The sequence below is a fragment of the Phalacrocorax aristotelis genome, chromosome 1 (assembly GCF_949628215.1).
Source record: "Phalacrocorax aristotelis chromosome 1, bGulAri2.1, whole genome shotgun sequence".
NCBI lineage: Eukaryota > Metazoa > Chordata > Aves > Suliformes > Phalacrocoracidae > Phalacrocorax > Phalacrocorax aristotelis.
Genome location: NC_134276.1, coordinates 12,607,169 through 12,632,308, shown reverse-complemented (window position 1 = coordinate 12,632,308; position 25,140 = coordinate 12,607,169). Strand labels below are relative to the sequence as shown.

The 25,140-nt window shown below is 48.8% G+C and overlaps 1 protein-coding gene across 1 annotated transcript; it reads right to left on the bottom strand.

The window, feature by feature from the left end:
• Positions 1 to 836: 836 nt before the first annotated feature.
• ENDOD1 (endonuclease domain containing 1) lies at positions 837 to 13,023 on the bottom strand. Its single transcript, XM_075081567.1, has 2 exons — positions 12,064 to 13,023; positions 837 to 5,651 (listed from the first exon to the last, which is right to left on the bottom strand). Exons 1-2 carry the CDS (start codon positions 12,355 to 12,357, stop codon positions 4,518 to 4,520), a joined length of 1,428 nt encoding a protein of 475 aa, XP_074937668.1. The 5' UTR covers positions 12,358 to 13,023; the 3' UTR covers positions 837 to 4,517.
• Between the last annotated feature and the right edge of the window lie 12,117 nt (positions 13,024 to 25,140).

Sequence of the window (25,140 nt, the reverse complement as noted above, 5' to 3'; positions counted from 1 at the left end):
GGTTGCTGAGCCCCTCCGCTGTTACCAGTGCCCAGCCCCAGGGGAATGCAGCAGAGACAAAGATTATGTCGAGGTGCACAGAGACCCCTGTGTCGGAGTGTTGGGTGATCTGGATGAGGCAGGGATGCCTTCCACTAGATTGGGCTGCTCAAAGCACTGTCCAACCTGACCTTGAATGCTTCCAATGATGAGGCATCCACAGCTTCCCTGGGCAACCTCTTCCAGTGTCTTGGCAATTCCTGCAGACCTGTGAGGAACGCAGACTGCGCTGGAGGGGTTCATCTGCTCAAAGAGGTACCTGCAAAATGCAGGTGCCAACATCTGGTTTACTCATCCCAGGATCTCTATACTGTCAGTGGAGGAAAACAGCCACCTTTAGGAAGTGTTTGTTTTCCTTCTAAAGATGTGATAAAACCAGTTAAGGGAACAGCATCACACAAGAGGGAGTTTCTCCCCATCAGCTACAAAGAATCACCCTGCCATGATATGATTTTTCTGTATCCAAACCAGCCATCGTGCTGCACCCCAGGTATAACCACATCTCAAAAGAAGAAAACATCTCTTCTCCCTCTCTTGTGGCACACACAGAGCTAAATTCACTGCCTGCACCCCCCCCAGCTTTTATCTTACATATTCTGCAGCTTAATGAATTGACTCTTTTAAAGGGCTTTGAGAGAGGAAAGGTGTTTTAAAAGCACTAAAGGGACATTAATATCAGATGTCAACCCGTAACAAAGAACAACTGTGCTCCTGGTGCTTTGTTGATCAGTCAGGGTGCCCCGGCTGGCATTATCTTGTTTGCAACTGTGACAGAAACGTGATACTAGCCCCTCTTTGGAAAAGTAACTTTTATTTTGTGAAAGCCATATGTTTCCAAGGAGAGAGTAAAGCTCACAAGCCATAAATCATGCCCAGATAAGAATAATCTCAAACAATAGTTAGTTTGTAGCAGGATGTTGCTTGTTCTGTGATAATTGCTCAGTGTTTGAGGCAGATTTCCCATCATCTGCTCAGACAAGCAGCACAGAAGAAAAATGCCCCGTGCTGGTTGCAGTTCTTAGCATTTGAAATCTGAGCACGTTAAGATGATTTTTAGTAATACTGTTCCACATCTGCCCAAATCCTACAGTGCTGCAGCCCCTTAGATTTCAAGGACTCTCCACCTGCGGTCAGAAGACCCGGTTGCAGCACGGAGACCTGCTGGCCTGACCCGAGCTAGGCTGAGTGGCGATGGTGATGGAGAAGTGGCAGCGCAGACCTCCCGAGGCATCTCAGCTTTGCTGCCTCTCCGCACACGAGCTTCCACATCACTGCAATGGGAGCGCGCTGGAGGTGTTTGTGGGGCTGGGATACAGAGGCTTCTGGGTTAAGGTGTGGGGCAGCTGCTCTGGGTGCAGGACCCCTGAAAAGTGCATCACCGGCTGTGTGCAGCACCGCACAGCTAAGTGGGGTCAGACACAAGGCCATGCAGAAGGCACAAGACAGGCAGCTGCAGGGGGGCACAGCTGCCTCCTCCCCAGTGCTTGGGCTGCACTTGAAAGCTGCTGCCACCACACATGCCTTCAGAGGCTGCTGGGGACCCTGTGTCCAGCAGGCTGGTGCCCCTGTCACTGCACCCTGGCAGCTCCTGGGACCTGAGCTGGCTGCCATGTAGTCCGAGAGAAGTGCTGGGTTTGGGACAGGGTCCTGCGAAGGAGTGAGAAACAAGCTCCACGTCTGGCTCTGCAGCAGGGAAGGCATGTTTCAGTAGGAAAAGATGCAAAGTTTGGTTTGGAGAGCATCTGCAGGCTGCTGTTTGCCTGCTGGGAGCAGCAACATGGACCTTGCCCCTTGCACCCGAAATCCCTGTACCAACATCTCCAAGGCAAAGGAGGTATTTGTAAACACCACAGCCTTCACCCAGTTAGACTCAAGTTGGCACACAAAAGCTGCCTTTCCTTTTGGACAACGCCAGCGCTGTTTGACAGGTGGCCTATCTTTCTCCATGAACCAGCCATGGCCCACAAAGGGTGAGGTGAGCCGTTGTACTCTGTCCCTTCTCAGTCCACCACCTCCCCACTTCATCCCCATCGATGCCACTAGCATCGCTGCCAAACGGGGTGCCGCCTGGCCAGGGTGTGCTGGTCTGGGGTGTGCCCACACAGCTGGTTGCATGGAACACAGTCCCTGAGCTAAGGAAACAACCCTCTGCCACAGCCATGAACCAGCTCAATCTCCTTTATCCCCCTGAATCCATCCCTGCCCAGCTCAGCCCTGCCGTGAGCAGTGCGAGGCAGCAAAGCTGCTGCATTGAGTAATTGGGCTGTCTTCAACCCAGGACTGGCCACCAGCAACACAGCACCGCTGGGTCCCCCCCAGGGACGGCAGCACCGGCTTGCTCACCCCTGGGACTCCTATGGGGTGCTATGACAGATCAGAGGTCCACAACCAACCTGACGCTGGAGCGGGGGACAGAGGTGGGTGTGAAGGGCAGGACCCATCCTCCCATCTGGGAGTCGAGCCAGAGCAAATGCTGCAGAGATCAGGAGCCTCTGTTCTGCAGGCAGCTGCACCAAGAGACATAAAGCCCCTTGCTGAGCTGAGCCCTGTGGAAGGGCAGCACCCCTGTGCCCTCCTCCAGCAGCGGTGGGTGTCCCTGTGCCCCTCGTCTGAGTACAAACCCCTGATGGTTCCCTGCAAAGCTCCTGCCTGCACCCCGGCTCCAGTGTCCCAGATGTCAGGGGTCCTGGCTCACACTGCTTGGGAGAAGGGGTGACGGGGAGCGAGCACGGAGGATGAGTGGTGCAGAAGAGGGATTGGGTCACCCTCCCACATAAGTGCGTCCAGCAGTGCATGGGCTCACCAGGAGGGTATTTACACAGCAAAACAAACACTGTGCCTCATATCCCCCTTCTGCCTCTCGTCCTACCTGACAGTCCATAGTCCCCATGGGAGAAGGGGGCAATGCAACTGCTTTTTCCCTCCTCCAGGTTTCCAAATTTGAACAGGGAAGGGAAACAACCAGCAAAAGCTGTTGCTGCTAAGGCTCATGTTGAGCTTGGTTGTGCTGGTCCCTGCAGCTGCGACAGCCACACAGACCTTTCTCCTCTCCCAGGCAGCAGAGTCCCCTGCCATGAGTGCTACCAGGACCTCCAAATGTAAGCAACTCTCCACAAGTGTCCTGCTCCCTCTGCCTTTTCCTCCCCTTTGCAGGACTCCCCTCCTCGATGTCTCTCCAGCCAGCTTCACTCCCAGCACAGGACTGAGGCGACCTACCTGCCCTGCCTGGGGCTGGCCCTGCCGCACTCTGGCCCCACCGCCATGTGGGGCTATCAAAACACCAAATCAACCCATGCAAAAGCAGCAAGGGGATTTTCCCCTTGCTCCCCATGCATCTTCTCTCCCATATTCCCTCTGTAAGGATGTCCCTGTCGCCGACCCAGACCAGTAGGAAGGGCAGAGCTGCTTTTCTTTTGCCCTAGAAGGAAACCCAGGAGGATCATTTTTCCCTCTGCAGGCTGGGCTTTCAAAACAAGTCCCAGAAGGACAGCTGTGGTGTTAGCCATCCCCAGCCTGGGCATCATCTTGTGGAGACCTCAGGCATGTAAATACTGCTGTGTGCTTGGGGAGCTGTCAGCTCTCAAGGGAGGCAGGGCAGGTGGCAGCTGATTCAAAGCCAAAAGCATGACTCCCGGGCACTGCTGGGCTTTGTAGCAGGCACAAAGGCTTCAGGGCTGAGACCTTCAGGGGCTTAGACCATCATGGAATGCCATGTCTTGAAGCTTCAGGCCTTAGACCTTCAGTAGTCACCAGAGAGCAAGGAAGGGTTGGGGGAAGGTGACCTTGGTATGGCTAAGGGAAAATGTTCTCCCACGATGAGAAAGAACAGGCAGCAGGTCTTTCCTCACAGCAAGATCCACATGATTTCAGCTGCCTGGAAAAGCCTGAGGACTATGAGATACACCCAGTTGCATCCCTTCCACCAGTGGGGACCCTGGTGCAATGAGCAGTGCAACCAACAGCAGGACCTCGTCCCCATCCCTCCTTGCTCCCTACCATTTCCCAGCCCCAAATCCTTGCACCCTCACCTCCTTTTCCCTTCTCCAGGTCCCAGAAAACCCTCTGTACCTAAAATTGTGCCCCAACCACCACCTCCTCCCCAGCAGGGATGGGCTTCTGTGGAGCTCTCTGCCCCTGCATAGGTCTCACTGTTGTCTTTGCCAGAAAGAAACAACCCCATACCACATTTAGCACGTCTCCCACGTGCTAAGAGGAAGCATCCTGACATGTGCAAATCACAGAAACTTTGTGGCCTGCACCAATAAATCCGAACACTTCACAAAAGACAGAACTTGAATTACAATGGTGGTGCCCCCAGCAATGTTACCTCGGCCTTCCCTGTTACTCCCCCATTGGTTCATTATTATTAATGTCACTACAATAAATACCAGAACAGAATTGAGAGCGTATGGCCACGTATCTTCATTGCCCCACTCCTCCTTCACTCCATGTCTTTGCAGCCTTGATTTCCGCCCGCATCAGTCATCAGAGGAGCCTTTAGGGACACACCGTTTGACTATGTGACCAGCCAAGTAATAAAAGCCATGCAGAAGTGCAGCTGTGGCATCAATGACCAGCGAGAAGGTGCCCCCGATCCCGGTGGCCATGTCTTTGAGGACAGAGGGAATGGCACAGATGGAATGGTAAGGGAAAGCAGCAAGGTGAAGGACAAACCCCATAGGGATGCGCAGGATCCTGTAGGTGAGGAATGCCACATCTTGAACAATTTGCAGGAATCCCAGGAATATGTTGGCAATGACCCTTCCCATGTCATAGGGGATGCTGATGAGCACCATGCTGATGGCTTTAAGGTAGGACACCACCCCATTCCACAGGCTGTAGATTCCATCCAGAACTGTACCACCAACCCACTTGATAACGAGCCACAGAAAAGAAAACACAAATTTCACCAGCCCCACAAACACGTAGATGAGGAGTTCCAGAAGTTTGATGAAAGGGGTAGCAATGATGCCAGCCACTTTTCTCACCAAGCCACTGTCTTTGGTTTCCTGGTTGTCACTTGTTCCTACTTGCTCTCCAGAGCGGATCTGACTGACAGTTTGCAGTATTGCTTTTATTTTCTCCTGGCTTTGGTTGTCTTCCCCACAGTTGCCCTTGAACAAGTGAACACCTGCTAGAAGCTGCTTCTCCAGCTCTCCCACCATGAGGTCTGCCAAGCTGTTTTCATCATTCATTTTCTTCACTAGTCCCAGGGACCAGCCCTCTGGAGCATCACAGCAGGCTGCCAGCCAGAGGGTCTCTGGCACTGACACCTTGTCTTTAACTTGGACACTGGAAGGAATCGCGCCTGCAAGGAGATAGAGGTGATCCTTCTTGGAGCAGTGAGGGACCAGAGCTTGCTCCACTACCCTCTCAATGTCTCTGTGCCAGCTTTTGCTCAGAGACGGGCTCAGAGGGACGGCGTTTGTGAGCGTGTAAGTGGCCATCTGGAAATCCTCCTCATTGAGCAAGCTGGGATTGAGCAGCCCTCTCTCATAGCCGGAGCCCATGTAGTCAGAGGTCAGGGCTTGATTTGCACCAAGGTTGGCCACAGTGCCAACAATATCAGCTTCATGCACCATCTCATGCAGGTCATTTTCTGGATCATCTATCTGAAATAGTAGAGAGGAGAGTTACTGGATGCAATTTGCCCTTCTAGAAAGCAACATGTAAAATGGGCCTTGAAGTATATTTTCCATTATGACTCCTACTACATGCTGTGCCTTGGACCACATCCTACAGTCCCTCCTCATTTTCCTTGCAGCGCTTCAGAGGAGTGTATGCTTTACTTAGCTGCCCTGCCAAACACATTGGTTTAGGCTGCAAGTGATGCTAGCAGCTCTCCAGTATGGTCCGCAGCACAACACAGCCTCCAGAATCTCACCAGCCACCCTGCACCAAGCCTCTAACTTGTGCTTTTTTTTTCTGGAAGAGATTTTTAAGACCAATAGGTGGCTTGATATCGGGCCATGTTCTTACCTCCTATGGTGGTGGTACCTCCAGTTCATTTAAGCAGCTACCATATCACCTTAATTCAGCTCTATGAACTATCAAATCCAAGCCATGAAGAAAAAAACCCATGGTAAATATGTCACGGATAGAGTGAGAGTGCAATTCATTCATAAGAGAGAAGCAACAACATACTTTATGGATACAAACCAGTGAGTTAACAAAATTCAATAGTAAATGCAACAGTGGTTTAACAAGATTTGACGGCAAGGAGCACTTGATTATTTACTGCACAGAGGACAGGGTGAGACAAAACTGTCAGGGAGACCTTCCCATTGAGTCATGAGGTTCAGAAAGGACGCCCTTGCTTTCTAAACTCCTCCTCAGAGAGGAATCTAGGTGTGGCTGGATCCAATCAGAGTCCCAGGCTTGGTCAACAGTTTACGTCTAAAGGATTATATATGTGCAATCAATCCTTTATAACACTTAGCTGAGATTTCAAAGATTAGCATGCTATTAGTCAGTTGCCAAGGGTCTGTTGCAGCAAGGAATGTCTCAACCTCAAGGAGTAACCTTGAGAGGCACCCCTGCTCAAGAGAAGCTCCTGGCGTGCAGCCCACTGTCATGCAGGAGTGCTCAAAGGGCTCTTGGGCTGCTCAGTATTTATGGGGGTGAGATGATTGACTTATAGTCATGTTTGCATACTAGCAAAACATCTGGGTCACTGCTCCAGGCAGCCCTTGGCTACAGTGTTTCCATCCATCTCCCGAAAGTCCAACTTAAGTTGGATGCAGACATCATGGCCCCCACTGGTGGTTATTGCTTGCATGGCGGGAGGGGAGCACACCGCCACAATACAAGATGCCTAGAGAAGGCATTTACCTCTCACCACTGATTCTGTAAGAAGCCAGGCACGATAGCAGGTGACCTGAACTTCCCTGCCCTGAATAGAGAGCACCTAGGGCTCTCTCAGGGCTTGTCATTAGTAGTCTGAACCTAATGTCATTAATAGTCTGAACCTCATCTTTAATGGCCACACAGCTCCTGGCATAACATCGGTGAGGATGCCATCACTGCAGGTCCTTGACGGAATCGTGCTACCTGCTTGCGTCTGCTATTCCCATGCCACGGAGCCAGAGGTAGCAATTGCTGCAGCGGGAATTCATCCCGGAGCCATGCACAGAGCCATGCATGGGGAGGTAATGAGCAGTGGGAGCACGAGCACTAAACACCAGGGCGTGCTCAGGTCTTTCTCGGGTGGCCGTAGCTGTCTGCTCCTTAGTCACTCCTATTGACACTGCCTGCAGCCACTCCAGGAGGGTGCCAGGTTGTTGTTTTCTTCCCCAGATTAGAGGGTAAGCGTGTTGGTAGAAGCTCGGGGGTGGCAGATGGTTTGTGGCAGTTGCTGCCTCCTGTAGTCCCTGCTTCAGAGGCTGTGGCCTCAGCTTTCAGCACTGTGCTGGCCCAATTAAACCTGCTGTCTTTGCTCCTGGCCTACAGACTGTTTATTGCACTATATAATAGGTACTTTGGAGACATCTGTGGTAGACAGTTCATAGTCTACCTTGAATCACTCCCCAGTCATCCTTCCTCATCCCTTGGCCATCGTCCAATGCACTTGGACAGACATCCAGCTATATCCTTGCAACCTTACCCAGAGTTTGCATCCTCTTAGTGCCGCATCACCTCCTCACAGTTCTGCATCAGCCTGTGCTGAGAGTAAGGGTGAAAGGGCCAGCGCCAGCGAGTGTCAGCAGCTATCTATCACCCTCGCTGTAGGAACCAAGCTCTGGCTGGCCTCCTGCATCAGCCAAGCCCCTGCAGTCCAGGCTCCGGCTCCCTCTGCACCAAGGCTAGTCACAGTGCCAACCCTGGCCATTGCAGTGAGCCGCATTACCCCCATCCTGCTGAGGAGGTTTCTTGCACTTTTATTTGAACCATCTGGTGCTTACTGCTTCAGGACTGGAAAGGTCACAGCGAGTCCTGTGTGCTGATGTGCAAGTCATAGCTTTTTCTAAATACACCACTTAAAAAAGACTTATCCTGCGCTGCTTCTGCCGTATTCTGCTCCTCTTGCTCAGACACCCCAAACTCATGAGCTGTAGCTGGCTGATGAAGCCAGACATTTTGCACTCCACAAAATCACTGTCCCTTCATGCCACCCCAACTCTTTCTCCCTGTTCTGATGAAATGCCAGTGTTGTGCCATGGGACACACATGGGATGCACCCGGTGTGTTTAATTCCACAGTACAGGTGAGGGGAGCGGCCATGGGTTCGAGGCTGTGCCTGAGAACCGCCCTCCATGTTATGGTCCTTTTGAGCCTGACACCCTTGCAGAGAGATATTCATCCCTTCTCACTCCCATGGCAGTGCTCCCGTATCACAAGGACACGTAGACCCAAGACAAGTCACCTCTGCCTCCTAACAGAGATTCCCAGCCTACATGATGCAGATGGTACACACTTAATTTTCTCTTCCTTTGAGCTGATGCATGCAAACCTTGAGGTGCCTATCAAGAAAATATGTCTCCGGTTAGCTTTTCGGCTTCAAGCTTTTGCACATACCATTGGGATTGTTTAGGTGCCATTAAAAGAGAACAGGATAAAAATGCGGCTGTGTGCTGTTCATGCGTAAAGGCTCTGACATCACCAAGTTATGCTTATAATAACTCATATTATGGTATGTAATAACTCATGTGTAACTGAAGTTTTCATGCCTCCTCCAGCTCAGCCCCAAAGGCAAGCTGTCTCCAGCATTACATCTAGCCTGCATTGCAAGCTATCTTTCCTCACTGCTTCAAAAAGCTTTTGGTTTGTGTCACTGCCAAAGCATATCTGCATTCATGGAGTCAGCCATGAAGCCACCTGTCCAAATAACTTGGAATAGCTAAGGGCTAAGCAGACAGGTAAACACCTCATTCATAGGACAGGGATTTAAAAATAAATTATGCATCTGAACACCTGTATGAATGTGAGCACCTAACAATATTGATATGTTTCATAAAGTGGGGGTTGCAGTTTCACAGAAGGGGAAGAGACGGATTAAAAGTATGGCAACACATAGCTATTAGAGTGGGCAGCTTCCATCATGTTTGGTCATTTAACCTCTCACCTTCCCCACCCTAGTACCACTCCAGGGAAACTTCAGCATCCCACTTCACTTGCTATTTCCTCAGGCACGCTTACACCTTTGATTGCAGTGGCCATATTTCATCTACCCGTAGTATAGGTCCCAGGGAGAAGGCACAGTGCATCTTATGCCAAGGTTTCTGTTGTAGGACATTCACATGAGTAGCTCTAGAAGTACCTGTTTCTCTTGACCGTCTACCAAGAGAGATGGCAAGAGCAGCTTAGAGGTAGCTACAGCTGGGTGGTGCAAATCCCACCCTGGTCATCTGGCTGGTGGTAGTCATCAACCAAATAAAAACACAAGTTGATTCATCCAGACCCTCATATGTTAGGACAGAAAAAAACTCCAGCGTTTTCCACCTCTCTCTAAGCTATGGAAGGAGTCAAACTGTAGGTTTGTCGGACAATCAAAATGAGATGAGGTAAAAGCCACCTAAGAGGCTTGCACTCAACCCGTAGGAAATCTGTGGTGGAGCAGGTTTCCAGACCTGAGCCTGGGGGAGTCCCATCAGAACCCTGCTCATCAGCCTACCCTGCCGGCTCTCTAATTTTTCACTAATTGCTGAATTAATTAGCTGTTTCCAGCTGCCAATCGGCAGTGGGTGGCACTGACATTCCTCCCACTTCTCGCCCAATTACTGCCTCTGTGCTACATTTGGCATTTGTTTCTCAGGCAGACATTCCTGAGGAGGCACGCAGGGACTGAGACGGTGCCCTCACTACTTACATCATTACCTCAAAAAAAGAGTGTGACAACCCCGAGGACCTCACCAGAGTGCAGAGAGTGTTTTTATAGTGATTTCTTCCTGTTTGCTCTGTCTCTGCATCTCCGTGTGCATGCACATAGGTGTAAGCACATGGCGCTGTGCGGCTGAGCCTGCTCATCCCTGCCTACCCATCTTGACAAGGAAATTACCCAGAAAATAGGCAATATAACCTCATGGGGCTATGCTGCAGAGTAGGTCTTGCTAAAGGTTCCCTTCAGCAACCATCGAACCTTTCCTAACCATCTGACCTAGTCTTGACAGGAACACGCATAATGGGTGTGAGATCTCTTCCCCACTTTTTCCTCCCAGATCCAAGGAGGAGAGGGGTGTACATGCTTTTTTTTTTTTTTTTTTGAGTTAGAGGAATTTTTCATAGTCCTGATTTCTTCTCCTTACAGGTTCTTCAGCCAATTTTTTTTCTAGTGGTTTTCTCTCTCAGACTGAGGTTCCTCCAGTGAACCAGAGCTGCTACCTCCCACCTCTGAGACACCTGCATTTCAGCAATGGGTGAAGGGGACCCATAAGTGTAAACTAAGAATGGACCCACAGCAGCCCATGGGGATGCTCTGAAGAAGCCAGAGCAACTAAAGGTAGTGCCTGGCCAATTGTTCTGGGGGCTGTGGTACAGTTGGGAGGCAGGAGACACAAGGTTTGCAGGCAGGGACGATGACAAGGTGAGGGGTGAAGAAGGGTGGAGTAATGAGGGCAGGGGAGCCAGCTGGAGGGAGGTGCTGGAGAACCGAAGCTGCTGTGGAGAGGCTGCTCCATGGCAGCAATGGCTTTCAAGCCTGCCTGGGCAGGTCTGCTGAGTCAGACTATGAGAAGAAGGAGGAGATATGGTGGCTAGCAGTGAGGAAGGGCATCAGCAGCTGAGGCAGATGGGAAAGGATCTCATCTCTGCTGCTTTGCCTCGCTGCCTCCATGGCACTGACAGCAGATGCTCACTTGCCTAGATCCTCTGTGCTTTAAAAACTCATCCCCCTTCCTCAGCTCCATAATGGCAGCCTGCAAAATGCTTCCCTCTGTTTTAAAAGGGCGAGCAGACACCACCCCAGGATATCTGTGAAGTGGAAGGAGAGCAGATCAAAAGGCCCTTGAGAACTCCTGCAACTCAAAACCCAGCCCAGAGAGCAGGGAGACAGTCCAAGGTGAAGAGAGGGATGTAGGATCTCCTGTCTTCACTGCCTGTGACCTGATGTCTTAGTATTTCATCACCGCACACAAGGAAAATGAGCATGGCAGCCACTCTCTTGGGACAGGGGTGAGCTTTGATTCTGGCTGTGTCCAGCACCCAAGGGCCCTGCTCCCAACACACTGCTCTGACACTGCAGCCATTCCTGCCCTGACAAAGCACCCCTGCACACCGCCAATCTTTCCTGAGCTCAATAGATGGGGGTAGCTTGATGTTTGCTACAAAACTCCCCATGATCACTGCTGAAAAACCTGAAACATGGCAAAAAAAAAAAAAAAAAAGAGAGGTAAAGCAAGCATGCTTGTTCTCTTAGGGCACCAGCAACTTTTTTAAGGATTTCCTTTAAATTTAACAGCCTGAAGGACTTCCATAAACATGCCAAGTGTCAGGGGAGACAAAAAAACAGTGAGGTTCCAGCAAAATTCATTTTATACTTCTCACTTCTGACCTGACTGAAGCCTGCGCGCTACAGGACATGGCAACTCATTTCCCTACGGGAGTCTGCCGCACAGGGACACAACAAAAAGCTGCAGCGTCAACTTGGTGAACCGCAAATGGATGTTTTATCCCTGCACAGTGAAGCTAAAGAACTCTTAACAACACTGCGATCACAGTGGCAACAGATAAACTTCAGCCTGACACTGCGATGTTTAATCCTGCTACCCACCAGCAGTGCTACCTGCCCATGATAGCTTACTAGGCAGGACAGACACATCAGCTGGTGTTAAAGATGACTTTCCTCTCCCCTGGCACTGCACGTTGCACGCAGCAGCCTCGCAGCTTTCATTATAAGCCCTGTGGGACAAGGAACTATTTGTTTGCTCAGTTCCAAGTACAAAAATAAGCTCTGCTTATGTTAAATTAATATCAAAAGAAGTTCAACAAACAGAGCTCCTGCCTCCTTTGCAAAACCCTAGCCCTGGCTTCACCCTAGAGGAAACGTTCTCCAGGAACATTTGCAGTACAGGGAAGGAAAAGCTGACTTACCTGTGGTTCGACCAGCCAGTTCTCCTCCTTATTTTGGGCTGGCTTTGTGTACTTAAAAGCTGAATAAAGAGGTATTTTGTCCTTAGTACTGTAGAGGGTTGCAAAGCGCGGCTTTTTGTTGTACTGCTGACAGATTTTCACGTGGAACGGCTCCGTAAATCCTTCGGGTGGGACTTGTCCAGGGAAGAACACATTACACTCGGCAAAACCAGTTTCATCCTCTCCAACAACTCTGCCCTGGGAGAAGCCCGGGAAAACTGAGATGCAAACCAAAAACACAATTGACGTCTTCATGGTTCACTCCCCGGAGCTGAGGGAAGCCTCGTCTGCCTCCACTGGGTATGGCAAAGGACTTGTGCTCTGAGTCCATGCAGCAGCAAAGCCAGAAAGCGTCTGGAATTCGGGCGTAGCGTGTGAGGGAAATGAAATATGAAACCGCAGCCAATCCCTTCAGGCAGCCAGCGCTTTCGGCAGGCAGCACGTTGTGAAACCGAACGTGCGCCAGGCTGCACTGACACACGCTGCGGACGCCAACTGCCCACGGGAAATAATGCCAAGCAACCTGAAATCATCAGGGCTTGCTGGGAAGAGGAGGAGGGAAGCCTACGGCGGTGCGGGACTATAGCTGAGCAGCACTGGCTGTCCAGGCTGGGGCTCCATGCTGGCGGGGCTGTGGTGTGCTGCATTGCAGCACAGTCCCCAGCAGCAATTTTGGCTGACACAGCCAGAAATCTTCCTGGGGCTGCCAGGGGGATGCTGCAAAGTCAGATTCAGCACCCCGAAGAAGGTCCTAGCTGGCCTCTCCAGCCATGAGCCTGGCTAAGGGAGAGGAGAGGGAGAAGAGAGATGGCAGGATATTGGCACTGCTAGGTACCCACTTTCCCCCTTTTTGGGGTGTCTGTCACCACTGTTGCTGCCAGTCATATGTTTCTAAGGCACCTGGAAAGGCATTCTGCTCCCATCTCTCTGGGAGCTATAATAGAGTTCTGAAACCCTCCTGTGGAGCAGTATCACCTCACCTTGGCAGACCCTCCCTCAGGAGAGATTAACAAGAGGCAGAATCAACAGCCACGTTTGAATATTTTGACCAAACCTATAGAATTAGTGAAAAAAAATCTACCTAAAGGGAATGAAACCACTTATCTAAGTTCATGATCAGCAGAGTTACTGCTGGGTAAAGGCTGTATTCCTCCAGTGACTGGGAAAATTAATGTTTTCAAAATAGTGGGGATGGAAAGGAAACTACAGAGCAGTTCCTAGGCATCAGAAAAATGCGCAATTTCCCACCCAAGAAGTTAGATATGATCAGATGTGTTACCAACAGCCTTTAAAAATCCTGGGTGCCAATAAAGCACAGGTCCCTTTTAGGCAGAGCTGGTTTATACTGTTAAAGTGATTTCCAAGCAAAAATCTCCAAGTGCTACCAACCCACAAGTGCTTTGCAGGCGAGGTATGTTTAGTCTATATTGCAAATGACAAAATGGGACAGCGGGTGGTTAAAGTGCCTGCCTGAGGTCAGAGACGGAGCCTGTAAAAGTGCTAAAAATAGACTGGAGTCCAAGACTATCATTCCTCTACTTCTAGAAGTATCAAGGCAAGGAAATACGTCAGCACCTCTTGGTGTGGTATTATCAGCTGGGGGAGACAGAGGCGGGCTGGACAGGCTGGGGAACAACAGGAAATGTAGTAAGTGGGCTTGGTTTCAGTCCAGGCGGATGCCTGGTTACCCAGCCCTGACAGAGTTTGTCATGTTCAGGAAAGATGGTGGAACTGAAAGCACAGACACAGACCAACCTGAAGACAGCGGCTCCAAAAGACAGGTTAAAATTTAATTTTCCTGGATGTAAAAAAGCTCCTGGGAAATCAAGAACTGAAGCTAAACGTTAGCTATTAGATGTTTGTTTGATCCCAGGCTTGCAACTACCTGGGCAGCAGAGGAGATGATTTTCACAAGTATAGTAAACTCTGCTCCCCAAGCAAACCTAGGCCAGGTGATACCGCTAAACACCCCGCTCTCAAGACTGACATGCATTACCCCAGGATAGGCATGGTCCCAATCCAAAGAAATAGCAGCACGAGGTGTCTCGAGCATGACAGCAACCAGCAGGCTGAGCAGATCAATGACTTCCAGCAGGAAACATGGACAGCCTTCCTCTGACCTGGACCTGCAGATCAACTCTCCCTCAATGCTGCACCTCTGTCTCAGTGGGAAGCACAGCCCAGGCTGTCTTCCAAGCCTCAGGGGTTTCTTATCTGCTTTTTTGGGAACTCTGAGCAGCTCTTTCCTGTGAGGCTGGAGTCTGCCTGCCTATTTAGCTCTGCATTTACCAGCAAACAGATAACCCTTGAATCAGTCTGAAAAGCAAGAGCCTCAGGCTCTCATCTCCTCTGAAAAGCATCAACATGAAAGCTCCACTCGTCTATTCTCAATCCTATTTCCTCTACAAGCAAGAAGCCCCTCTGCAGTTTCTCTCTAGTTTAAGATAGCTTGAGTGTGGAGCTGGATTTTTTTCTGTTCCTGCTAACATCCCTATTACTAAAGAGGCTGGGTGTCATCATCATGGTGTAGCACTCACCATGCTGGGAAGATAAAGGCCAAAGGACTGCCCTGCCCCTGAAGATTGTGCTCTCAGCCAAGGGATCACAGACAGACAAAGGAGTCAAACACAGTGAGATGGAGCTGGTCAGAGGTTTTGACGACTCAGTGCTCCAGTAGCTTCTCTGTTATCACAGGCTTTTATAGGCATCACAGGGAGTGATGCCTGTAGGGAGCAATGCAAAAGGGAATATTAATATCGGATCCAAAGCAGACCTAAGGCTGTTGATGTGAACAGAAGGGCTCCGCAAAAATGCACATTGGGTTAGAAGCAGGCAGCATGAGCCAGCAGTGGCAGCAGGGGCTGCCTCCTCCAAACCCACCAAGGGGTGACAGCGCAACAAGCCCAGCGGTGCCAGCGGTGCAGGCAAGCACCTTGTGTTTGATATGATGGAGGAGAGGGAGCCCAGGGAAGATACAAAGAGGTAGGTGATGTGGTCAAAGGGACACATGAGAAAAGTGATCTCTTAGTGGCAGGCAGAGCTGTGTAGGAGGAGAGGAGAGGCTGTAGGCAATGGACTATGGACACAGAGTTGGCAAGGCATATCAGAGATGAAGTGTGTTGGGGAAAAGGGTTCGAAGACAGAGAGATTGGAGAGAGGGAAAAGCAAGAAAAGAGATAAGTATCCAGAAAATGGTGTTGACCAGGAGGAAAAGGAGCATATCGGGCAAAAATTAGAGTTGAGGGGGATCTACATTCCTTAAAAATTGGGGTACTAAGGAAAGGTTAAGAAGGAAAATGAATGGAAATAGGTGTGAGGAAATCTAGGCTCAAGTAAGGAGATGAGAGTGAGCTGAGGAAAGCTGTCTCCTTCTGTGATAAGAAAATGAGGAGAAAACAGGAGGAGGAGGAGGAGGAAAGGAGAACGAAAGGAGGTTTTCATCCATCTTCATTGACATAATATGTGTGACCAGTCTTCCTCTTTCTCAAGGGTCTCAAGAACAAAGACTAACGTCTCAAAGAAAATAATACCTCCCTGCAAAACAAACATGAAAAACATACCAGCATTCAAACCCTTTAGCCACAAAGAATCTGCCGGGCTTGTTTGCTTGCTTTCCCACACTGTGCCTCCAGCCCTGTCTTTCTGTTCACACAGCTGACACTGGATTTGCTACAAATAGCAAATCTTTCTCCTCGCATGCCTGACCCCTCTGGTCTAGTCTTTCAAAACATTCTTGACTCCAAATATTTTTCCAGGCCAGATCTCCTGTCTCCTACCATGACCTCTGGGTGGGACCCCAGTGCTGTATGTGAGTGTCCCATTCTTCTGAGAAGGAAAGGAAGAAGAAAGTGTCTCCAAGGGCAAGTAGTCCCACTGGAGAGACACCATCTGATTCAGTGGAGACACCAAAGATTGGGCTTGGAGCATGGCAGTGCCAGCAGGCATGCCATGGCATGTCAGAGAGCACATCTGCCTCCTCACTGTCTCATGGGGAAGGAGTCCCTTTTTAAAATTAGCTTAAAAACTTGGTCTGGGAAAGGAGCCCAGTGCTGAACTAGGGAGAAAAACAGGAATGAAACAATTTTCCTGCTAAAACTAAGAGATTCAGGGGCCAGAAGGGCAGAAGAACAATAAACTCTTCAGGGAAGAGCTTAGCAACATGCCGTTGGGATTTTGATTCCCACCTTAAAAAAGGTCTTGATGCCAGTCTCTGCTGCCTACTTGTTAGGTGTTTACACAGATGTCTTCATGCCTTCCCCATGGTGCCCCTTGTGCTGGTGAGGAATGGTCCACTGCTGATTGCACTGCTTCGTTACCTTCTGCTGTGACGCTCAAAAACATGGGTGGGCCAGCAAGAGGCCACTAACCACCTCAAACCGCCAGGGGTGCTGATCTGGCTACTCTCCTTCCTCACTTGCCTTTCCTCCTGGCTGTACTCTCTGTCCACAGCAGCCAGTGGATGCCTCGAAGTGGTGTCACAGCTGAAATCAGAAGAGAAAAAGATGGAGAGGTTTAAGACATAAAATTGTAGAGGAGGCTGTCTGTGGTACATGGCTAGAGGAAGAGGGTGATGTCTGGGAACAGTGAAGCACCCAAACATACTGCTCTCTGGGTGATAACACCGTCAGGACAGGGACTGGTTCTGTGTTTGTACAAAAACTTGCACAGTGGGAGTCTGACAGGGACCTTGTAAACCACGAAGTATAAATGCATTGCACAGATACTGGATTAAGTTAATAAAATCCAGAGGCTACACCCCTTGGCACTTTATCATGAACTTCAGACTCAGGAGATCTCTTTTAAATCTTCAGGCTGTTAGAAACAAGCACAACCACAGCAGAACTAGAATAGATTTAGACTAGTGGTACAAGGCAACATTTTTAATAGTGCAAACAATTAACTATTGGAATGAGTTATTTGGAGATGTGCTGAAAGCTCCAGCACTTTCATTCTTTAAATCAAAGATGCTTTTTAACACAATAGCAACTATGATAAAAGAATTGATGCTTCAAATGTAATGACCTTTGGTTTAGAGATTGTCAGTTGATCAGAGCCACAACAGTTCTTTCACACCTTAAAATTGTTTTGGACAGGAAAGTTACCCACTTGCACACTTTTCTTCTATGTGTTATAGTGACTTTTTATTATTTGCTGTTTTATTGTTTCAAAAGTGTGGTGCGATCCAGCCAATGCTGAGAGCTCACTGTGCTAGGTGCTACCTGAAAGCAACGTGTGAGACAACTCCTGACAGTCTGCACTGACAGAAGACTGATGAGTGGGAGCAAAATTAGAGGTACAGACTTGTTAGGCTTGCATCATCTCAGAAGAGAGAATGAGAAAGTCATAATCCTTGAGAAAGCCAAACCTGCTGGCAGGTTCCAGGAGCTTTAATCAAGAGGCAAGATAGTAGCCACACCCAGGACTACCTGTCTCCAGTAACACCACCATGTTTTGGAACCAAGGAGTGGGAGGAGGAGTGAGATCTTCTGCATTAAGGATTTGGCCAGACCCAATAGATGGAGGTGAGGTTCCTGCTGCTCCCTGGCTTTGACACAGTGGAGATGTCCACATGAAGCCCAGTCATCCCAGCAGCTAAAGCAGAGAAGCAGGCACTGCAAGGGTATAACTTGTATCATCCTACAAGGACAGGCGAAGACGAGACGGCATCCTCCAGATGTGCCTCTGTGTCTGCACCAGCTTTAAAGTGAGCCCAGGATGTCCACAGCTGGTCAGAAAAACCTTGCGCAGGACCAAACATACTTCTGCCACCCCAGGGTTTTAGCCTGTGAAAAATCAAGGGTGTTGGCTGTGCGAGGAAAGAGTGAGCAGGTCTTTCTCTGTGCTCCTTTCAGGCCTTGGCCTTGATAATGAAATACATATTGCAACCGCTGCTAGGCGTAAACATAATCTCATATTTCCCATATACGTTGCTTCTTGGCCAGTACTGCCTGGGGAAATATTCACATGTGAAAAACAATCACCGGTCCCAGGATCCCATCACCGCCATGAGTACAGGGCACAGCTCCTGCCCTTAGAGTTCACAGAATAGCATCGTTGTACAACAGCCAGGACAAAGTATTTCCTCTAAAAGACAAAAGCAGCAGTGCTTTTAGACACACTCACTGACAGCAGGGTGAAAGGAAGTACTGGCCTTAAATTAGTGCTTTAAATAAACGGGTGACTGGTTGGGGCTGCAGGTTAAATTACAAGTGCAAAACCTGAAGCCTCTGGAGAGCAGACCTGGGAGCCTCCTGATTTCAAAAACAGCTCAGAAGAGAAAGGACAGACTTTTCAGTGTCTCTGCTGGGATCTGCTGTGACACTGTCTGGTTTTACTTTCTTGGGAGACGGTATTACCTTGTCTGTGGTGTCATGAATGGGGTGATTTAGATCACTTAAAGAATCACCATCAAAGGTATTAGCAAAAGTGGTTTTAATGTTGTAAAAGTGTAACTTAACAAAGTTTGATGGCAAGGTTCACTTAATAATTACTGTGTGGAAGGAACATACAAAGGAAAATTGCGTTACACTTGAGTTAGAACGATTCACACACAGACCTGGGACACAAAAAGGTCAGGAGGACCCTCCAGTTGAGTCATGAGGTTCAGAGTAGACCCTCTTGCTTTCTAAACTCCTGATGGAGCTTAGGTGTGGCTAGGTCTAACCTTAGTCTCAGACTTGGTCAACAGTTTATGTCTAAAGGATTGTACACGCAAAGTTTATTTAATGTTTCATTAGAATCAGTTCAGCATGCAATCAAAGTCACCAAGACAAAATCAAAGTTACCATACTACAAGGTTATGCATGATATTGGTTGCTTACCAAAGATCTGTCATTGGTAAAAGGTCCCTCTGCCTCAGGAAGCAACCTTAAGAGGCATCCCAGCTCAAGGGGAGATCACCGCCATTGTGCCATGCAGCCACGCTGCCTAGCAGAGAGAGCTTAAAGAAGGCTTACTTAGGCTACCATATTTTTAGATATAGTTGTTGGCTTGTAGTCAAATTACATACGATGGAAAAGGTATGCATGAGAGTCCTTGTACCCACAACTTACTTTGTTCCTTGATAAATGAGTCTTGGAGAAGCCACCTGCTGTTCATGCATTAACCACATGATTGGTGTTCCAAGCTCACATGCATCGGTACTCAGAGTGCCACTCTCCTCCTGTGTGGGTTTTTAGAGAACAGATTGAAACTAGAGGAGTTCACAGTCTGGCTATGGCTCAGGCCTTTACCTCTTCTGCAGCCTGCACCAAACCACTGCCAGTCTGGTCAAGGGGTCGAGCACATCCATCACATGTGGCTGTGTAACACTCGTCATACGCTGGGCTGAGGAGCAGCCAGTCCCCAAACACATGGTTCATCAGGTGATATTCAGGGTGCACGCAGCTTCAGTGCTGTTGTGTCTCATGTCTAGATCCCCTTCCCCACAGTAAAATTCAAGATCTCGGGGTAGGCATTAGGGCTCCCCAGAGGATTCAGGACAACAGAAATCATAAAGGCCAGCATATTACGCAGGGACCCTCGTAAGCTAGACATTCACTAATGACTAAATATAAGCCTTCAGCACAGCTTTGCAAAGAGAATTAAAAGCCTGTATATCCTCAAGATCTGTAGTCATGAATCTTCTCCTGGCTGTGGGCACTCAAGGAAAGGTAGCTTTTTTCTCTCTCTCTTAAGTTCAGTATCAGCATCTAGAAGATTGAGGTTTTAGTCTTAGTTCCATCAGGAGGCAGGAGAGGTTTGGGGTCAACTATATCGCTCCTGTAAGAGTGCTCCAGGCACTGTCCTGCTGCCCTGGGCTCCTTGCTATTGGACTTTGCACAGTCACCTATTCACAAAGTCAGAAGGTGAAACACTTTCTGCCCTTTAGTTCTGTAGTGAAAGCACAAAAGCAAGAGACTCACGGTCCAGCCTGGACCACGCTGCTCACAGTCCCTCTGAGCAGCGGCACCTGTGCCCATGCCATGACACAAGGCTCTCGGTCTCCTCTGTACAGCACCCAAATGAACCAGAACTCCCTGGAGAGCACCCCAGCCCTCTACCCTTCCTCAAGCACAAGGCAGTGTATAACTACTCCACGTGTTACTAACTAAACAGCCTTACACCTGATGGGAAGTGCTTTGAAGCCTACCTAGCACAGATTATAGAGCTCATAGCTGGTAAAGATTGCAGGAGTTGGAGTTGTCGGAGTAGGCAGGCTCCAACTCAATGAAAACTTGAAGGAGGGAGAGATGTGAATAGTGCAGAAAGCACATTCATCACAGGCCAAACATTGCTGTGCAAGCCCTACCCCCAGTGCTTCCCTCCACAGCTGCTCACTGAACCACCGTGCTGTGGTGGGACTCCCCACCAGTGGGTCACAGCACCTTGCACAGGACCAGGACTCCTGCCTCTATTCCTGCTTAAAATTTTTTCTGCAAGAATGTCAAGTCAAAATTACTAAGGGCATGCTAAGGTAGTACTTGACAGGAGCGATGAGATCAAGCTGCTTCACGTATATGTTTTTGCAGGGACAGACATGAGATGTGGCTGCTTGCACCATGCTCATGGCAGGCGACAGGCCAAGGAGAACAGGAAAGTGAGGGAGGGGAACACAAAGTTTGGTTCCAGTCACTAATTCTCAGCAGCAACAATACAGAAACAGGCCAAGTCTTGCCAAGATGAGGCACGTCTGCAAACATGTTTGCAGCACACACCTTCTCACTGTGCTCTGACTCTGCAGGGGAGCATGCAACGCCCGTTCAAAGGCCTCCTGCTTCTGCAGGTAGGGCTTTGCTTACATGCGCCATGGAGCTCTGTGTTCAGCTGAAGGAACTGTCCACCACAAATCCTGAAGGAAGCAACTCTGCTGATTGGGTTTTGATACTCCTAACCAGCACTAACAGCCTAAACTTCAGCTGAACACCTCCTGCCCTTCTGCTCAAACCCCAGGCAGAGATCAAAACCCAGGAAGGAAACAAATTTTGCCAAGATCATCTCATCCAGGAAAGGATTCAGTCATGGTTACTGATCTTGTAGGAGATGCCTGCCTCATCCCTAATCTGTGTCCCACAACAGGACTCAGCGTACAAGTCTAGCTCAAATAGAGGTGATGGTTCTGATGGTAAAATTACATGGCAAAGCCCTCTGGGCTTTGTAATACAGGAGATCAAATTTCATAGCCTGCTTTTACATGGGATATTGCACCTACAGATGGCAAAGCAAAAGCCTTTGGTCCATTATCTGTGGTGTTATAAAGAAGGAAATGCACAGGACTTAGGGTGAGGGGGCTACTTTTTCAAGGTCCCCAGGCTAGTGGCAGTGCTGGGAAGAAGATACCAGTTTCCTGAGTGCCAGCCCTTTGCACTGATGCAGCCCCACATAAGCAAAAGGCTCCCTTGAGGCCTCAGCAGCTAAAATATGATGAATTTGCAATCAAGAGCCAAGGGAAAATCAACCTGGTTCATCCCACTTGTGGGTCTAGAGTTCATTGTTTTCCAAGCTGTTGTTCTTTGTTTTCAACTGAATTGGAGTAAACTCGCTTCTGCCCACGTCTGAAAGAAACAATGCAAGTGGTTAAAACTCTTCCAAAACCAGAATTGCCTTGCTACTGGGGTAGAGTTAATTTTCTTCACTGTAGCTGGTATCTGGTATAAGAATAGTGCTGATGGCACACTGATGTTTTAGTTGTTGTTAAGTAGCGGCTAAGTGTCCCTAAGTAGTGCTTATACTAGTCAAGGACTTTTCCATCTTCCCATTCTCTGCCGGGTGCACAAGAAGCCGGGGGGTGGGGGGTGTGGGGGGGTGTGGGGAACGACGACGACACACACACACGACACAGCCAGGACAGCTGATCCCAAATGACCACAGGGATATTCCACACCATATGACAACGTGCTCAGTATATAAACCTGGGGGAAGAAGGAAGCAGGGGACATTTGGAGTGATGGCGTTTGTCTTCCCAAGTAACCGCTATGTGTGGTGGAGCCCTGCTTTCCTGGAGACGGCTGAACACCTGCCTGCCCATGGGAAGGAGTGAATGAATTCCTTGTTTTGTCTGCTTGCACGTGCAGCATTTGCTTTTCCTTTTCATTATATTGTTATTGTTATTATTACTACGACTATTACTGTTTTGCTTTACCTATTAAACTGTGTTTATCTTAAAGCATAAGCTTTCTCACTTTTACTCTTCAGATTCTTTCCCCCATCCCAACGCGGGAGGAGTGAGTGAGCGGCTGCGTGGGGCTTGGTTGCCAGCTGGGGCTAAACCACAACAGTAGGAAAACATGATACATTCATATGGCATCTTTGGGGAAGGTGGGGATTGATCCTATGCCTGACCTTCTTTTCAATGAGTTTGAGGACTGCATTACTGAGATGTTGCTGGAAAGGAGCGTTAACTGTGTTGTAACTTGGTCAGGATGACACTTAGCTGTAGTCTTCTTATAAACCCTTCCTTGTATTCCTGGTTTGGAGACTCGAGATAAATTAGGAGGTTCTGTGCTTTCACGAGGGCTGATCCTTACAGCCCCATTTATAAAAAGTACTTAGCTGCATCTTGAAGCTTGAAGTAACAGAAATTTTAAATCCAGAAGGATCTCGTCTAACCTAACCTCATCTTTGGAACAAAAGTACTTTTAGTGTTTTACCTTGTAAACTCAACATCTTCTGCCTGCTTTTATGATGTACTAATGAAATACAGGCCAGGATTTTCTGAGATTGCCCAAGACAAGTGAGTGAATCACCTCCCAGAGGCACCTGTCACTATCCACTGAACAGAAAAGGAGCCTTAACAAATTGCCTAGACTAAATACCTCACTTACCTGGAGCCCTGTGAGAGTAATCCTGAAGTTAAGGGAGAGTAGCCTGTAAACTTAGGACTGATTCAGGCAGAAAATATTGATAAAGAACTAAAACTGAGAAAAAAACTTATAGAGCAATATGGATACCAGCTCCTGATCCTATTGCTAGAAGTTATAGCTGCATCTGGCTCTTAAGAGGCGAGTGCATCTCCACTCCATCCTGCCTGACAAGCTCACTTGTGGAATACTTCACTGGTTTCTTTGTTCCACATCTACATGGAGAAGATAGAGGGAAAGTGAGCAGGTCTGAAGCCAGAGCCACTGTGGTGCATGGACAGCTGGCCCTTCCTCCTGTATAACACCAGTTTTTTAGAGTCTGGGCACATTGTGCTACTGAGACTCCCCCAGCCAGACTGAGTCATCATCAGCCAGCATTAAGAAAAGGATAAAATTAGCTTAGCTATTAGTACAGTGTTTGGCTAATAAATAGAACAGTAGGACATTTTTGCTTAACAGTGGATGCAACCACAGAGGTATGTCCTGGCTGCTCGCCTAGATGTAAATACTGCATGGCTAAAATTATTTGCTTTGTCCAAGCTCAAAAAACCCGAATCAGTTCAGTAGAAACAAGAGAGCTTCCATGGAGCTGTGCGTGCATCCAAGACTGTGAGGCCAGGAAGCATGAGCTGTGTGTATCTTGGGGTGTCACTCATTCCTCCAGCACCCTCCCTCCCCACATCCCTGAGTGCCTTTTGGTTGACATCACGTCTCACGATGAAAGAGCACTGGGATCTCAGCAGAGAGCCGCGTGCATGGGGAAGCAAAGACACAGTAAACAGAACACGCATTCAAAACCAGTATGTTGGACCTGCAGCACTGGTCCAGCTCGTTTAATGGCTGGCAAAGGAACCACAGTCTGTGGTGTATGAAGAAGGTCGTCACTGCCTCAGGCAGGATCCAGATCGGGTCCTCACCCTGTGCCTTTTCTTTCAGGGAATCACTCCTGACTCCTGGGATTTTCCCTCCATTGTGAATAGGTCACAAGGACTCTCCCTGGCTGCAAAGCAGGAGTTCACACCCGCTAAATCCACCGGGGACCGGAGCACTGAACACACAAAGGAGACAGCAGCCCAGGTGATGGGATGGAGCACAGAAGCAGAAAGTTGGAGAGACAGTGCAGTGGGAGGTGGCAGGGAAGAGGTTAAGGGCCAGGGTGACACAAACTCTCTGTGCTTTGTGAGCACAGAAAAGCAGCAGCACAAGGTATTTACTGTCCCATGGCAGCAGGGAGGGTGTAACAGAGCTAAACAGCACCCAATGGCCTCATGGGAAAGCAGCCCCCGCTGACTCACCGACTGAGTCACAGCCTTGCCCAGCCTCTATTCTTTTCCCAATCAAGGAAACAACAACTTCCCACAAAATTCTTTTAAGGCTGCCATTCAGATGTCGAGCATTCCTACACCAAGCCTCCACTCTTGACAATGCCCTGTGCCCTCCCATGTCTGTAACCCAGTGGGAGACATGGTCCTTCAGAGCACACGGTGTCCCGAGGGAGGAAACACACTGTGGCCTCTCCAAAGCAGAAATAGGATTTACTGCTGCTCGGTCCATGCAAGCTGTGCCCTGGGCAGCAAAAGACAGGTTCTTACAGGAAGGGAGGCAAGGGGAAAATTTAAGCTGGGAGATTTCCATTCTGTCACTGAACATCTGCCCTGCTCAAGGAAAATGCTCCTGTTCACAGTACCTGCTTTGGAGTAGCTGCTTTGAAAGCCCTGTTGCTGTACTTTAAGGGCAGAAGATAGTCCCAGAGCCTACAGTGGGAGACCCAAAAATTCATGAAAGAAAATTGCCTCAACTAAATTCCCATCGAATTCAGAAGCAATCAGTGAAAAGCAACAATTAAGAGCAATGTTACAGATGGAAGAAAGGGGAACCAGATAGCAAACAGTATACATGAGAAGCTTTAAAGAACAGAAAAATGACTCAGGAAACAGGAAAAAATCCTGGCATTGGCAAGGCTAAAAGGGAGTTTTTAAAGTCCATTAGGAATGTAAGCATTCTTCATAACGCTACAGGCCAAGAAGTAGATGAGAAAAACATTAACAAGGTTCCAAACAGGCACAAGGTTTCTATAAATGCTTCTGTTCTCTTTCAGGACACGATGTCATTTGCAGTCTTGCAATAATCTCAGAGAAGAACCAGCACTTAGGAGAGACCTGCACCCTAGAGCACAGAATGATCAAAGAATATTGATCTC